The 17,827-nt window shown below is 32.3% G+C and overlaps 1 protein-coding gene across 1 annotated transcript in view; it reads right to left on the bottom strand.

Moving 5' to 3' along the window:
• The window catches only part of FAP (fibroblast activation protein alpha), a 90,510-nt gene that overhangs the window by 58,225 nt on the left and 14,458 nt on the right, over window positions 1-17,827 (bottom strand). Inside the window, exons 3-9 of the mRNA XM_051986265.1 lie at window positions 15,605-15,700; window positions 13,150-13,244; window positions 12,950-13,024; window positions 12,182-12,234; window positions 4,656-4,728; window positions 3,797-3,917; window positions 1,930-2,084 (exon numbers count right to left, since the gene is read on the bottom strand). Coding sequence (XP_051842225.1) covers window positions 1,930-2,084; window positions 3,797-3,917; window positions 4,656-4,728; window positions 12,182-12,234; window positions 12,950-13,024; window positions 13,150-13,244; window positions 15,605-15,700 — 668 coding nt within the window. The remainder of the gene's footprint in view (window positions 1-1,929; window positions 2,085-3,796; window positions 3,918-4,655; window positions 4,729-12,181; window positions 12,235-12,949; window positions 13,025-13,149; window positions 13,245-15,604; window positions 15,701-17,827) is intronic.

The raw sequence follows: 17,827 nt of genomic DNA, 5'->3' as shown, positions 1-17,827 counted from the left end.
TAATACACACAGAAGCAGATGGCACAGGATCTGGATAAGTGCCAAAACCGGTGTCACTGGACTTGGGTTCCTATTAAAGCCCTGCCACTTATCACCTGTGCCATATTGGTCAATTCCCTTAACCTTTATGAACTTTAGTTTTCTCATTTGTAAAATGACTTCTATTTGACCTCTACCATCCCTTCCAACTCTAGATCTATAATAATTAGCAAAAATGGGCAAATGAGGGAACAATAAGATGAGAAGAGACAGGTATTTAGTAAACACCTCTTGTGTGACAAATACTAAGCTGGGTGCCAAGGAGCCAAGTAGAGAGAACAAAATAATACACATTCATATTGCAGTTACATTCTAATGGGGGAGACAACAGGTATATATATATATATATATATACATATAGAGTGAATAAATATTGCTACTGCTCAGTCATCTCAGTCATGTCTAACTTTTCATGACCCCATTTGGTGTTTTCTTGGAAAAGATACTAGAGTGTTTTGCGATTTCCTCCTCCTCCACACACACACACACACACACACACACACACACACACACAGCTATTAAATACAAGGTAGTTTGAGAAAAGAGATTCTAAGCACTGGGAGATCAGAAAAGGCTTAATGCAGAAAGTGAGAGACTGTATGACTTAGAGGTTACCTGGGAGAATATTCCAGGAACGGGGGATAGATAATACAAAGGCAAAGAGATGGAACTGCAAATATTGAGTGTGAGGAACAAAGATAAAGTCACAGAACAAAGAAATGGGAATAATAACCAAAGAATCTGGAAAGAAAAATTGCTTCAGATTGTATATAGGTCTTTAAAAGCTAAATGAAGCTGTTTCTATTTATCCTACAAGTTGAACTGGAGATGATTGAGTAGAGGAAAATGCACTCAATAAAAATGACTTCATCCCTTCTCTAATCCATCCAATACACTTCTCTTATATCAGTGTCTGAGTATCTCTGATTTCTTACCCTGTGGTACTTGCCCTGTCAACCTCAACCAAAAATATCTTGTATGCCATTTGCCCCAGATTTGGTTTACAGTGATTGTCCATAAAGGGTAGCTAAGTGGCTCAGTGGGTTCGACAACTCTGAGTTCAAATCTGGTCTCAGACATTTATTAATTGTATGATCTTTCTTAAATCACTTAATCCTATTTGCCTCAGTTTCCTCATCCATAAAATGAGCTGGAGAAGAAAATAACAAACCACTCCAATAATTTTGCCCAGAAAAGGCACAAATGAATTTCTGAAGAGTTGGGCATGACTGAAAAAAATGACTAAACAAAATCAAAGTTCAAAAATTCCTAGTCATATCTTTATTCGATCCGCTATTCAATATTCCTTTCTAAGTCTAGTGAATAGAACATCAAAGCAAAGAATAAATGAACAGAATTTTAAGCTGGAAAGGCTAAAGAGATTATTTAAAGATCACTTGGCTCTCTTTATTCTCTGCCAACCCCAACACACATACTTCATAACTGAAGAAACTGATACTCCTAGGGTCTATAGTACTATATTAGGCAGCATATATGTCCCTATAGCTAGTTAAGCTAATGTCTGTATGAGAGAAGGATCAATGAAGTCAGCATTAATGTTTCCCTCTCCAATTTACATTTATAAGACACTTGAAGAAGGATTAGAAAATGGAAATTTGAATGCTGAGCTTGAAAGTTTAAAAGAACCAAAATGAAATTTAACATTTCCCTTTAGTAATTTATGCTTTCTCAAGATGTATATTGAAAGGCAACCTCATGCAGCACACCCAGATGTTCAAAGTATTAGAAGATTAAACAAAAAAAAATTACTTTTGTTAACACATACAAAAAAGTTTTCCAATTTTATTGATTCCCATCTTTATTCATAGTTATTATTATTCATGTTTACACCAAAGGAATAAAAATATCTGTTAAAAGCATTCAACATACCTTTGGGTAGGGGATATTTATTGTTCTAGGATACTGTTCATCACCATAATAAGAATATGTAATAACTGGTATATCTGTATCATTAAATTCTGCATATGCTAAAAACCTTCCATTTGGAGACCACCAGAGAGCATATTTTATAGCAAGCATTTCCTCTGAAAAATAAGCATCTCTATATTAATTATTGTTACAATTTACTTTTTAAAATAATTACAGTTACTTTCAAATAGTTCTTTGTTGTAAGGATTCTCTTATCAGACTGACATGCTAAATAAAACAGGTTTAATAATTTAAAAAAAACAAATATTTGTGGTAAATAGGAATTTTATTCTTGCATCCTATTCAAAATTTTAATCCAATTATGGCCAAGAAATATAAATTAGCAATCTATTACATAAATTATTTTATATGACTATGATATATTTCTTAAAAATTTCCAAAGTGTTTTACTTAGATTATCTGATGTGAGCCTTACAATCACATGGTAAAGCAGCTTCTATAGATATTGTTTATGCATATTTTAAAACAGAGGTTCAAAGAAGTTGTTACCTTATCCATGATCACACATCTAATAAATACCAGACTATAGGTCCACTGATCTCTCTATTATACCATACCAAAAATAGAAATCTTTTCTTTATTAATAGTGGATCAGCTTCAGCAGCATTGATTTCTCTGTGTGCATTGGTCCTAGTTTTAATAGTCTTCCTGCAGCCAGAACTGAGAGAAACAGGCTTACACTGGAATGTGGGGTCTTAGTAAAAGTGGTAAGAATGGGTCCCAATGGAGGTTGTGGAATTGCTTTGTAAGCTTTCTTTTGACAGCAATAGTTTAGATAGATTTCTCATACAGGAAAGAACTGGATTGAATTACATTTCTACAAGTCCCTTTCAAACTTGAGATTCTTTAATTCTACAACTCAGATTTCAACAGAATTTTCTTGGTGAAAATGTCTCTTTTGGAAGCATTTTCCTTGGAAAAGAGGACAGAATGTGTGAAAACCATGGAAAATAAGGCATGGACTCCCACTCAAAGATTCAGCATGTTAGCACAATCTCTGGCACCTAGTAGGCACTTTATGTTTATTTATTGATTGTTTAGTTGATTTAGACAGATAATAATGGTGATGATGATGATGATGATAATAATAAGCTTTTAGTAGTTGTCATTCACATTGTACTTTAAGACTTGCAAAGTTCTTTTTTATGCATTTATAAGTTCCTCATGGCCACCTTGTGATGTAAGTACTGGAGCTATTATTATGCCCATCCTATAAGTGAGAAAATCTGTATTAAAAGAGGTTCAGTCTGCTCCCATTTTGGAGAAAACAGGAAATGTTTTTCAATATAAATACTTGAAAAATTTACCAAATTTACTTGGTAATATAAATAATCTGTGGCTTCTGCTGCTATGTTAATGATACTAATAATCCATAGAGCTAAATCTCCTTGACTCTCTACTTTGATGTTAGGAAGATGAAATCCAACATGTGTTCATTGATCTGGAGGTTTAAATTTTGACCTGGACCTGTGAGCTCATTGCTGTAGGGAATTTCCAGTGAAGACATCCTCTCTATCACCACAAACCAACAATTTCTTTACAATTTATAGTTTTAGAGTCCAATGAGAAGTTAAGTGGCTTTTCCAGTATGAATCAGAGAGAGGACTTGAATCCCATGTCACCTCAAAGATGGCACTAAGTCATTATGTCAAGTTGCTACATCAAATAATCACCTCTGATTCTCTATATTACTTGGTGCCGTCTTAGCCAAGGACCTGCCTGAATAATGATGGAACCTAATCCTATTAATCTTATGTTGTTGTTGCTGTTGTTTTTTTAAATAAGAGGTAAAACAACACTAACTTACCTTCATAGACCCAATCAGGAATTCCATTAAAAATCTGATTGTCTTTCCCAGTAGATGTTATTTGAATAGGTGGGTGTCTTGGAGTTTGTTTCAAATAGATATTGTTTTGATAGACATATGCCTAGAGAAGAACATGAGCTTTTTAGTAGGTATAATAGCAAGGGAAAAACAAAATTGACTTTTTCTTCAAAAATAATAATTTTTGAAACTCTATCTTAGCTTGCTATTGGTTTATGAGCAAAGAAGCTCACATTTGAAATGCTAACTTAATATATATCTTCCCCAAAATGTTTCCCAATAGGGCTAACTATTATTGTTGTAGAAAAGATTTATTTCAAACCTTTAAAAAATATCTTATGTTCTCATTATCTAACAATTCTGAAAATTTACTTTTTCTCACTAAAACAAGATGTACTGATCTCTAATTATGCATGAATAATCTATAGAATGCTTTATTAATCATTCTAGACACAGTCAGGCTTACTGATTTCTACATTTAATCTAAGAAAGTTGTGAAAATACTATTCTTACTGATGCTTCTTTTAAAAACTCATTTTTCAAAAGATAAAAAATTTTAATGTGTAATTTTGAAATGGAGATTTTTATTGACTTTTCAGATGTCTTTCAAGTTATCAAACCTGGTTTAAAAACAAAAGAAATTATAAATGGATATTCTCTAGTAGAATATATTTCTTGAAGTGAGATTTTTTTTTTCACCCCACTGCCTTGCATATAGTAGGTACCCAGTAAATGTTGAAATGAATTCTCTCCCAGAGAAATAAATTAAAGAAAAAGCAAATTGAAACTCGTTATTTTTGGTGGATTATAGTTGTTAGTTTATATATTAGCAATTACTAACCAATTTACTTCCAACAGGTGACCAGCATAAATACTGAATTGGATGAGGAAGTTCATTTTCTCTTGTAAAATCTCTAGAAAGAAAAGAAACATATTTATTATACAATGAATGGCAAGCTATCTAGAAATAGCAAAACCAAAGTAGAAAAAAATTAAATGTGTGTGTGTGTATAAATACATGCATATATGCGTATATATGAGGAAATATGATGTATTGAAGATTGCTGACTTGAGAATAAAGAGTTATAGACCCAGGTTCTTGCTCTGATTCTAACTAGTTAGGTGACTTTTGGGGCATGTCTTAACATTTTGGGGACTCAGAAATCTTACCTATAAAATATGACAATTAGCTAGACTTTCATAGTCCATAAAATCTCATTAAGCTCTTAAATTCTATTAAATAGTGTAAACCAGCAGTTAAGGTGCAGACATTCAGGATGTACGGCCAAAGATACTTGAAAATATTTTCAGAGACTATGCGTGTCTGTACATGACTGATATTTGTAAAATTACAATAGAATCAACATTCATTCATTTGTAAGTCCCAATCTCTGAGCTATTATATAATTCACGTTTTAAAAAGTATAGATGTGATTTGAAAATTTGTGCAAAAGTTTGCCTTGAATTAAATTTCAAGCAGGAAAAAAGGAAAACAGTTGATTTCTGACTAAACTGAAAACCAGTTTTAATTTTGGGCAATATGCCTTCATATTACAAAGGTCTCCACCCAAAGGAAACTTTCAAACATTCTATGGTCCTAAAAACTCTATTTAGTGATTGATGTCACAGTGTTATTTGAGGAGTGCTAGTTCACTGGTTTTTATTGTACCTTCTCCAGAGAAGCTTTGGCAATAACCTTAATGAATGATGAGAACAGTGAGATGTCTCTGGGTTTACCATGGTCATATTTCTTTCCATTTATCATTCTTGAAGGTTATTAGTAGTGGATGCATTTGGGCTAGTCTGATTGGGAGGCAAAACAGAATGATGCCTTTATAATGTTATTTGAGAGACAAACAGAAAGACCTATCTGTTCAAAAGTGTCTAAATAGAGTAGAGTAGTGGAAAGAAAAGTGGCTTCAGAATAAAGTCCCTCTTCTATTATATACTTGCTGTGTGACTGGGCAAGTCATGTAGTATTTCTGAGTTGCCCACAATTCTCTAGGATGGCAATTTCCTTATACCAATAAGATTACTAGTAGTGTCTAAACTCAGCTACCCCTATCAAAGTGATCCTACTATCGGACCTGAAACTCTGAAATAGTTTGCTCCCTTTGAATTATGGGTCTGAAAAACTATATGAAAATGCAAATCTTACCTGAAAAGAGCAATATATTATCAGTCATTACCACTTTAGTTTAATTAGATTAGTATGAAACTTAGGCTCCCCATATCCTTTTAAAAGGATACATTTTTGACACATTTTTTTTTTCCTTCTTTCGAGTAGGGTCAGAGGAATAATGTAGCTATGTCCCAAAATCTATGGAGGAAAGTAAGTATCATTTCCAAGGCTTATATCAGAAAATATCCTCTGGGATAGTGTTGGTCACTTTGTAAGTTGAAAGAGTAACTAGGTATCTGGGATCGAAGAAGCATAGAAGGAAAACTGATATTTATGGTGACATTCTACTCATTGAGTGTTGTAGGAAGTATGTATATTTCCAGCATGTACCTTATAATAAAGAAGTTTTTAAAATCAAATGAAGGTGGCCTAGCTGTACCAGATCTAAAACTATATTATAAAGCAGCGGTCACCAAAACCATCTTGTGCTGGCTAAGAAATAGATTAGCTGATCAGTGAAATAGTTTAGGTTCAAAGGACAAAACAGTTAATAACTTTAATAATTTAGTGTTTGACAAACCCAAAGACCCCAGTTTTTGGGATAAGAACTCACTGTTTGACAAAAACTGCTGGGAAAATTGAAAATTAGTATGGCAGAAACTAGGCATTGACCCACATTTAATACCATACACCAAGATAAGGTCAAAATGGGTTCATGACCTAGGTATAAAGAATGAAATTATAAATAAATTAGAAGAACACAGGATAGTTTACCTCTCAGATCTGTGGAAGAGGAAGGAATTTATGACAAAAGAACTAGAGATCATTATTGATTACAAAATACAAAATTTTGATTATATCAAATTGAAAAATTTTTGTACAAACAAAACTAATGCAGATAAGATTAGAAGGGAAGCAATAAACTTGAAAAACATCTTTACAGTCAAAGGTTCTGATAAAGGCCTCATTTCCAAAATATATAGAGAATTGACTCTAATTTATAAGAAATCAGGCCATTCTGCAATTGATAAATGGTCAAAGGATAGGAACAGACAATTCTCAGACAAAGAAACTGAAACTATTTCTAGCCATATGAAAAGATGCTCCAAGTCACTATTAATCAGAGAAATGCAAATTAAGACAACTCTGAGATACCAATACATACCTGTCAGATTGACTAGAATGATAAGGAAAGATAATGCAGAATGTGGGAGGGGATGTGGGAAAATAGGGACACTGATACATTGATGGTGGAATTGTGAATGAATCCAACCATTCTGGAGAGCAATTTGGAACGATGCTTAAAAAGTTATCAAACTGTGCATACCCTTTGATCTAGCAGTATTTCTATTGGGCTTATATCCCAAAGAGATCTTAAAGAAGGGCAAGGCTCCTGTGTATGCATGAATGTTTGTGATAGGTCTCTTTGTAGTGGCCAGAAACTGGAAACTGAGTGGATGCCCATCAACTGGAGAATGGCTGACTAAATTGTGGTATATGAATATTATGGAATATTATTGTTTGGTAGGAAACGACCAGCAGGATGATTTCAGAAAGGCCTGGAGAGACTTACAGGAACTGATGCTGAGTGAAATGAGCAGGACCAGGAGATCATTATATATTTCAACAACAATACTATATGATGATCAAATCTTATAGACGTGGCCTTCTTCAACAATGAGATGAACCAAATCAGTTCCAAGGGAGCAGTAATGAACTTAACCAGCTACACCCAGAGAAAGAACTCTGGGAGATGACTATGAACGACTACATAGAATTCCCAATCCCTCTATTTTTGTCCACCTACATTTTTGATTTCCTTAACAGGCTAATTGTACACTATTTCAAAGTCTGACTCTTTTTGTACAGCAAAATAACTGTTTGGACATGTATACATATATTGTATTTAACTTATACTTCAACATATTTAACATGTATTGGTCAATCTGCCATCTGGGGGAAAGGGTGGGGAGAAGGAGGGGAAAAGTTGGAACAAAAGCTTTTGCAATTGTCAATGCTAAAAAATTACCCATGCATATATCTTGTAAATAAAATGCTATAATTAAAAAAAGAAGTTTTTAAAAGTAAAGAACAAAGATTCCTATCAAAACTCCCTATCTAGTATTCCATACCAAAAGTCCCCCACCTCTGCAAAGTAATGGGCAATGCCTTCTCATATTTCTCTTAGCTATTCTAATTTTTTAATATTCAGTTTCAGTTATTTTGTTGTGGATCTTTTCATTTTACACTGATGTAGTCATTGCATATATTGGTTTCCAAATTGTCCTTACTTTACTTTATATTAATTCATGTAAGTTTTCCCTCGCTTTTCTTATATTCATAATTTATAATAGCATTCCCTTATAATAATATTCCATTACATTTGCATCCTATAACTTTTATTCATCCCCTAAACAATGAGTACAGACTTTATTTCTATATGTTTGCTACATAAATAAATCCTCTTATGAATATTTGGGTATACTATTTCTTATTGACCTCTTCAAGTTACATGCCTAGAAGTGGAACATGTGGGTCAAAAATTATGAATATTTTAGCCAATTTCTTCATATAATTGCAAATTACTTTTCAGAATGGTTAAACAATTTCACAATTCCCCCAACGGAGCCATATAACTTAAGAGGGAATATAGAGTAAAGAAAAATTTATACAGTAGACTTCTTCCTATAAGGTGGAAAGCTCAGCATTAAACTCCTGGATATTCATGAGAGGAGAATGTTGCATGGAAATACTGTATAAATTGAGATCAAGTGGATCTTGAAAACAAACTTTTCTTATATTGCACATCCTTTAATAGCCTACTTGTAAGCCTTTTATGAAATTTTATAGCACTTCCTTATTTTTCTGAATATTAAGAATAGTCTATACAATTATTCACATAGACTTTTTTGAAAATATGGATATTTATACCCCCAGGTCTCTTCCAACTGGCAATGATGTCTTTACAGCTCAGTAAATACTCTTGTTTCTGATGTCTATGTATTATTTTAGAACTATGGACATCATTTCAAGAATCCTTTCCTGCGTAAGATGAAATGAGTCATCTTTGTTTTTCAAGGGTTGTTGGAATCACTCACATCTTAATTAGACTCTAATTAAAGATGCCAAGATGATCAATTAATTTGGTTTTGAGGGAAAAAAAAGATTTTGACTGAATTCACTGTGTAGTAGTTAAAAATTAAAGATGATACTGTGATGCATGGCATGTGGGAACTGTGAACCAATCTGCCTTCTACTTTTCTTGAAATCTGAACTCATTTTATAGGTATAATGGTAAAGCACATCATGGAAAATTTTGTTATGGTATAGAGAAAAACAATGAAAATTATTATACATTAGAAAAGCTCTATGAGTAAGAATGTTTATTTTTCTATATCCTGACATGTTGTAAATTCCCTGAGACTGTTTGCTTTCCCCTCTGTTCCTATCGCAGTACTTTCTCTGTATTATGCATTGATTTAATTAATATACAGATAAGGAGGTTATACGACAACTTGATGAGTCTTCAAATATATGTATTGAATAAATGACTATATACATTTATTCCCTAGGAAGAGATAAAGTGAACAAATAGCACCCAATGGATTTTAGATTATATAAAAATAAATTCTTATCTGTAAGACTTTAGTCTACTAAAAGACATCATAATCATTCTCAACATCTCTAAAAAGATATGAGTAATATTGCAATAATTTAATGGATCAATAATTTCATTGCTGTATATACTCCCTCTAACAATGTTGATTGCAACCTATTCATCAATATTTTTCAAGTGAGGCTCTTAGTTATGTTTTCCCATGAAGTCTCCATAAAGGAGTTGCTCAATATATTGGTAGCCTTCTTCTACATTATTTAACTTCATTCTTGTAGACAAATATCTAAGACTATAAAATGCAAAGAAAAGTGCTGGCTTTCAGCAGCAGAGAGAATTTTCTTTCTTATTTGGGAGTTCAGGATATTAATAGTCAAAGATCCAGTATCTATCTTTATTCCACTGTAAATACCATTATAGAACTTAAAGCTATCTCTTCTTTCTCTCTTAATACCACTGGCCTTCTTCAGAAAATCATACATTTATCGGATACTTAATCACACCTAACATATTTTTGCCTTATTCGATTGAGATATTTAGGTTTCTGGGATTGAGAGTAGACAACCCTCTCCTTACATTCATTGTGGATATAATGATGAAAATGGCAACAAAAGCAATAATAAAACAACTGAAACTGAATGTTGTGAAATTGTAATGATGAAACCTGACCTCAAATAAGAGTTATGAGAAAGTACCATATTCCCTTCTTTCCTGAAATGAAGAACTATGAGTATAGAATAATATATATCACACTGGAGTTGGTAGTTAGTTTGCTGAACTGATTTATTGTATTTTGTTGTTGTTATTGTTAAAAGATATGGCTCTCTAGAAAGTAGAAAGATAAAATGGGAAAGATAAATGATAAGAAAACAAAATAAATTTTAGATAGGCTTTGCTCTTTAATTAACAGCATAGATTAATATGTTTATTTATGATTATGGATCAATTTTTATAACTAGTCTCATTTCACTGATTCTCAGAATCTGAAAAATAGTTTGTCTTATTTTCATTTTATAAATGAGAAAACTGAGGTCCAGAAATTTAAATCACTTGCCTGAGGATACATGGTTAGCCAATAAGATAACTGACCTAGGTCTTTGGACTCCAAAGTAGTTCACTGACATTTCCATTCTACTATATTTTGTTTCCTATAGGCAATTAGTTATTTTTGAAGTTGGGTATATTTCTTCCTACAAGAAAGTCCCTTCTAACTGTCCAGTTTTCATTGCTTTAAAAAACAGAGAAATATATCATGTCAAGATAAGCAAATCCTTAGGAATATACAAATTTTATATCCTCTTTCAGGTAAAGCCATTTTAAATGAGAAAAAATCAAATAAATATTCCCTTCCCTTGTATTTTTCTTCTTTGTGGAAACTTAAATATGACAGATCCACTCTCCAGAAGCAATAGGCTAAAAAAAATATGTGCATTGAGAAACAGTTGATGCATATCTTTCCCCCTAAACTGATTTTATCCTCAAAGCATAATTGGCAAGTCATTTCTAATTAGAAGATGCATTTTGGACTGAAATTTCCAATTAAATACCAATGGTTGTCCCCAAATATAGTCCAGTTTTAGAATAGTCTGTTTAAATAAAAAAGATTAGTAAAGGAAGATCCAATTTTGTTGTTCTTCCATGAAACTTTCCCTGATTTCTCCTATCTTCATTTTGTAACCCCAATCTGAATTTTTCTTTCAAATGTGATTTCTTCTTCAAATCTTTCAAAGCCCTTTATTTGGATCAATGCAATGACAATCCTTTTAATTGTAAACTCAAATTATATTACTCATTCCTTTTCCACACTATTTAGCGAATGGAATGTATTTTAGGTTGGTCTCTACTCTGACAGGCATATAATGCCACTTAATGAATTTTTATGGAATGAATAACTGAGACTGTAAATATTCATTCTCCAGCTGCTGATAATGACACATTATCATACACACACACACACACACACACACACACACACACACACATTCACATATATATATATATATATAATGTATATACCCATATAGGTGCTATTTAAATTTGGAATTAAATCACAGAACAGTTAAAATGAAAGAGGTGAAGGCAAAAGGGAAGAGGGGAGAAATTTATTTTTAAAGATCACATGAAGAGAAGAGATTAGAAGAGCACAAAGATGCTAAAATAGAAAGAAATTATAAAATAAAACAATCCCCAAAATTTTAGAATTGGAGTAGATATCATTGCTCTTCCAAAGCCCACCGTATAGATGAAGAAATTGAGGCATACCTTGGAAAAGTTAGGGACTTAGAGAAAGGCATTCATTGATGATTACAACGCAAGACGAAATCTTGATATTCAGGGTTCACAGCATTCAAAAGTAAAGAATATTGTGAAATTGGAAAACATGTGTTTTCTTTTGTTTTCTAATGAAAATTAACACTGCTCTGCCTTTAAAAGCAACAAAATATGGAAGTTCAATATCCTTTAGGATTTCTAGTAGAAATTTCTATGTTAGCTTCTACTATTATATTCTATTATTCTGTCCTATTCCATTCTAACATATTGCATTATACTTTATTATATTATATTATATACCATATCATATTATATTTCAATGTTATAGCATATAATGCATATATAAGTAGAAAAATCTTACCCATTTACAAGGTCAAAAATATAATATGTTGCTGTGTAGGAATACCTCCAAAGCTGTTAGATTGAATAAAAAGACAAAAACAATTATGATGCAAATAGTTATCATGGAAAACCCAATCAGGATTATGAAAGTAACATTTTCATATAGATAGTACAGACTTGAACACAGCTATTCAGCACTGATGTTTTGGAGTTTGTTTGTTTTTTTAACCATAGCTACGCTTCAAAGTTTTAATTCCATAAAAAGCACACAAAATATAAAGTTATTACTTTTACCTGATACTAGCTCAGTCTTTATTCTCAATTTAGATGAAGTCAAAAGTAGCAAATATTCCCTCCTTGGGCAATAGTTGTACTGGTAAATAGACTGGGAAATTTTAAATTATTTATTTTTATAAAAAGTAAGCATTTATTGAATAAGCAATCATAAAGGATGTTTTATTCATTAAAGTAAGAATTAAATTAAGTTTATAATGCCCAAACCATTAAACTCATGCAGATGAATCTTCCTAACTCCATATCAAGCACTTTCTCTACTGTCCCATCTAGATGCTCCCCAAAATCACTAAATACTAGCAAATCTGAAGATAAAGAGTAACTCAGCAAGATTAGCTTCGAATAGAAGGATTTCCACATCCTTTTCTAATTGCTTATATGGACATGATTGTTGGACAAAATTGTTTCTAGAGTTTGTCAAATAATGGGTTTGAGAATATACATGCGCAAACATATATAGGCAGGCAAATTAAGCACTAACATAAGAGAATACCTTTGAATAATCACTTTCTAGATATGCAAACTGCCGATCAGATGATAATCCATAACTTGAAGCATTTACACTCTTCTGAAATTTTAAAGAAGTTGATCAGAGAACAACAAAATTTAATTAAGATTGATATCTTGCATTTGAATAAATTGAAAACCTTTAAATAATTTTATTGAAAAGTATAGATATATGTGATATTTTACCATGGTGCTATTACTCAAGATGATAGATGTTTCTCCTGTTTCAATATTATACAATATAATGTTATCATCTGCAGATTTTCGGAGGTATTCATGTCCTTTAAACAAGAATGGAGAAGAATAATATAACTCAACAATGACCTTGATTTAAAGAAAATGAACATTGTATAGGGAATCAGGAAACAGATTCTAGAACTAACTTGGACAAGTGCTTGAATCTCAGTTTTTTTCATCCTTCTAGTTCTAATCCTTTGTTAGGGTATAAGTATGTACATTATGATCGATACCAAATTTCCCTATTGAAATATTAAAATGTTAATAAGATTTCCTTCTGCAATTGGTATTGGAACTCTAAACTGCATTCGACAGATATATAGATACACTTTTTAATGAAATGTAACATTTTAAAAAGTTCTCTTTTAGGAAGAGAAAACAATCAAAAATGAGTATTTTGAAATTATAATAACCAAGTTTGGTGCCAAAGCAGAGATATGAGAAAGCACTTCCAGGACTTTCACTCTTCAGTTTTGCAGAGGTAAAGAACTCTGGGCATGGAATGTTGTATATGTCAGACTTTTTTTGATAACTTGATTGGTTTTGCTAAATTGTTTTTTTTTTAATTTATAAGTCTTTGCTTTAATGGATAACTCTTGGAGGGAGAGGGGATTGGATATATTAGGAAATCTAGGTTTTATAAAAAATAGCAATAAATGTTTGTGTTTTTTAAAATTCATCTTTAAGGGTAACCCTAGATATCTGAAAAACAAATGCAACGACGATTTTATAAACTTTAAACTCAAGTTATATTCCTCACTCCATTTCCACTGTTTAATACCTGGAATACCATTCTTTTTTTATTCATTTGCTTCATTTCCCTAATTAATTATTGTGGTTTGTCCTTTGTTTCAAAGAGGGCCAGTGCTATCACTGGATGATGTCTTGATTTATACACCTAATGGATTTAAATGAAGCTGAGTTGCACCAAGCCTCACTGTCTTATCCAGAGTCATCAAAATCCACACAAAACAAAAGTCGGATTGACTGATACTGGCTTGGGATACAGAGGATGATCTTGGGTTCTTCTTTGTCTGACCAAACTCAAAGGCTTCTCATTGTCATTGGAACAAATTGTTCTCGTTTGCCATTCCAGCAGGGGAAGTCTTTGCGTGCTTGGAGTTGATATAGCCTTACCTCAGTTTGAAGCCTGTCGGTTACCTTCAACCTGGTTTAGCCTGAATGCCAAGTTGGTTTTTACTAGAGTGTGGCTGCTATGCAGGCTCCAGCTTATTGGAGCCACAGATGAGAGCTGGGTGATAGGTGAACCCCAAAAGGGGATGAGCAGCCCTGAAAAGGGTTTGGCAAACCCTCACACCAGAGGTGTCATTCCTCCCTGAACGCTCCACATATCCCTCCATCATTAATCAAAGTATATCTATATTAACTTTCACTATTCTATTTCCTACACACAAAAAATAAATACCTTGGGTGAACATTGGATACTGCTTTGACTATATCAATGATAAGTCATCACTCTTTGTAGCTTTTAAGCGGGAAAACAAGCTATCACTGATATTAAAAATCACTAAACACTGCTGATTTTGTGGCCTTTTAAAAGCTTGTTAAACCAATTTAGCAAAACTATACAACATATTGAAAAAGTCTGACATTATGCGCATTTAGCTCATTGTTGGTTGGGCTAATTTCTACCCACCAACCCTTCTCAATTCTCATGCATGCATGCACACTTGCACATGTTTATTCCTTCAATAATCTAAACTGGCATTCTGTTCTCCTACTCATAACCCACCTCTATTCCTACCTGAAAATTCATTTCTATAATTCCAGACCAGAAGAGCATATCCCTATCAGTCATTCTCAAAAGCAATTCTTATTATATGTTGTAATTGTTTTATCATGTGTAACCTTATGGAAATGTACTTCAAACATCTACTTTATTTCATATATGTATTCATATTTATGTATATGTTGAATTTTTATATTTAAATAAAAGTGTTCAGGCTTTTTTTTTTAAATTTAGATTTTCCAACTTAATTCAACTTAGTGCAATAAGCATTATTAAATACTCAGTGTATGTAAAACACTCTAAAAGCACATTTACATAGTGAGCACTCTGCTTTCAGGAAGCTAACAGTGTATCTTAGAGGAATATGAGTCATGTAGAGATAACTATAACACGAAATAACATAACTTCTAAGGGCTCTTCCAATTTTAAATTTCTTGTTCAAAGAACCTTACACAGAGCAAGTTCTTACTAAATATTAATTGAAAAAGTTCATTAGAAAGATGTCATTATGAGGTCTAAGATAAAAGACAAATTGTTTTTGTTTTCACTTCAGCTGATATGACTAGGCATTCTAGACAGCTGGAGAACTCACACAGGATTAGAACACTTATTAATAACTGAAAGAAAAAAACACAAACAGGACAATCAACTTGCCTGAAATCCAATTTGGAAAAAAAGTTTTATAATGAAAAGTTCCATTCAAAACATCCTTTAACGTGAGGGGTCTTGTACTTGCTTCTGAATGGTGGACTTTAGAAAGAAAACATCAAAATGAAGATAATATTAATGGCCACATTGTTGAACACCAATTAAAACAAACAAACAAAACATCCCAAGCTCTATTTGCCCTGTTTGTTCTTCAATACTTTGTCTCCTTCCTTATATTTACTGAAATAAGACATACTTTTTCTCTAAATAGGGAAAATTTTACTCAAACTCACAGGCCATTTCAACGTTAAACTATAAACATGCAAAAATATATTTAAATTTTTTTCAATAATCAAAAAATGATTTTATCTGTCTCCCTTCTTCTTTTTCTCCATTGACATAACAGAAAAACAAAAGTCTTGTGTTCATGATTAAGGAAGCAAAACAAATTTCCATAGTAACCATCTTCCAAAAATATATGTCTCCTTGTATCTTATGAGTCTATCACTCCTCTCTCAAGAGGTGGATAATCTTCTTTATCATCTTTCATTTGAATTTATGGTTGTTTATTATGTTGATCAAAGTACAGAAATAAAGTTAATTCTAAATGTAAATTCTCTCAAATTATATTTTTATTTTAAAAATAATGTTATAATTTGGAGCAGTAGTGAGAGAAATAGTTCATCTTTGTAGATCTACAAACTCTTAGATTCAGAGTTGAAAGGGACCTCAGAAATCATTTAATTGAATCAGATTATGTTTATACTTGAAAATGAAGGACCAGAGAATTACTAGCTTTTCCAAGACTGGGCAGGTAAGCCTGCCTTAGGGGCAGGTTCTCAGATTCCCCACCTCTCCTCTTGGATTCAGAAAAAGAAAGACATCCTAGAAGTTTTTCCTCAAAGAATTTTTCCTTATCCCTTCCCTCTTTCCTTTTATTTTTATTTTCTTGCCACCCTAAGTCACAGCACTAAAATATATTAAGTGGGGAAGAAAATGGGACTATAAGGTCTTCTACTTTGACTTATAATAATGACTTTTATTGTCATATGTAAACTTATATGTAGACTTTTATATATAACTTCATATGATATTAACCTGAGTAAAGAAAGCTTTTTCTCTTTTTCACAACTTATGGATGGTCTTGTTGCTAATTAACTGAATAACCTTTGCTAGCAAGTCAACAATCTCTCAGGTCTTCTGTTTCCTCATTCATAAAATGATCTGGTTAAGTTAAATATATTTGAGTTATGTCTACCCAGAACTGAAACTTAGAAACATAAGGATGAAAATTGAAAAATTCAGTCAATCATTTTGATTTTGGGAAGTATTGATATGTGTATATGTGTGCACGTGTATATAAATAATTGACTAAAATTTTCACTTTTCTTTTCAATTTTCCATCCATCATATAAAGACAGTCTCAGATTTCCAGCTCTGATATGCTATAATTCTATGATCCTAAATTTCATTTCAATTAGAATCCCTTGTAGCAAAAGACCTGTGAGATGACAGAATCATAGTTTTAGGTCCAACAGGGACCTTGGAAGCCATTGCATCAAGCTCCCTCATTTTTACAAAGGCTTGTGTATGTATCAGACTAAAATAATTGATTGGATAGTAGCACATTTAGTTGATTACTCCAGCCATTTAACTGGCTGGAGTTAAGACTAATGTAGTTTTGTTCCATTAATCTGTGCAGCTATTAACTCTATATATTTTCCTAAAGAAAGTGATATTAAACAATAGCTATAGTGAGATAAAGGTTATCAACTCCTTTACAAACAGGAAGTGGATCATCAACAACATCACATTTTTCCTTTTTAAAAAATTTCCTATAATCTGCTTTCTCACATTTCCTCTCCATCCTAATTAAGCTTGAATTTGTTCCATGATCATATACTGCAAAAAACTCCTCTGTTTAATTAAACTGTTATACATGAAACTCATACCATTTGTTTTATAAACCCTATTCAACTGATAGTAAACCATTTTACTAAAAACAATAGCATTAGGAAAAATGCTCCATATTTCCGTCATCCAATTTTTCTTAGAAATCATACAAACAAATAGCAATCTGCTCCTAATGTAACGAGGAGGGAAAAAATCACAACACAATTTGCAGTCAAAATGATTTTCCACTTGAAATATATTTGAGCTATGTCTACCCAATGCTGAAATGCTGAAACATATGGATGAAAGTTGAAAAATTCAGTCAAATCATTTTGA

Source organism: Antechinus flavipes, chromosome 3 (assembly GCF_016432865.1).
Source record: "Antechinus flavipes isolate AdamAnt ecotype Samford, QLD, Australia chromosome 3, AdamAnt_v2, whole genome shotgun sequence".
In the NCBI taxonomy this organism is placed as follows: domain Eukaryota; kingdom Metazoa; phylum Chordata; class Mammalia; order Dasyuromorphia; family Dasyuridae; genus Antechinus; species Antechinus flavipes.
This window is presented reverse-complemented; position numbering and strand designations above follow the sequence as displayed.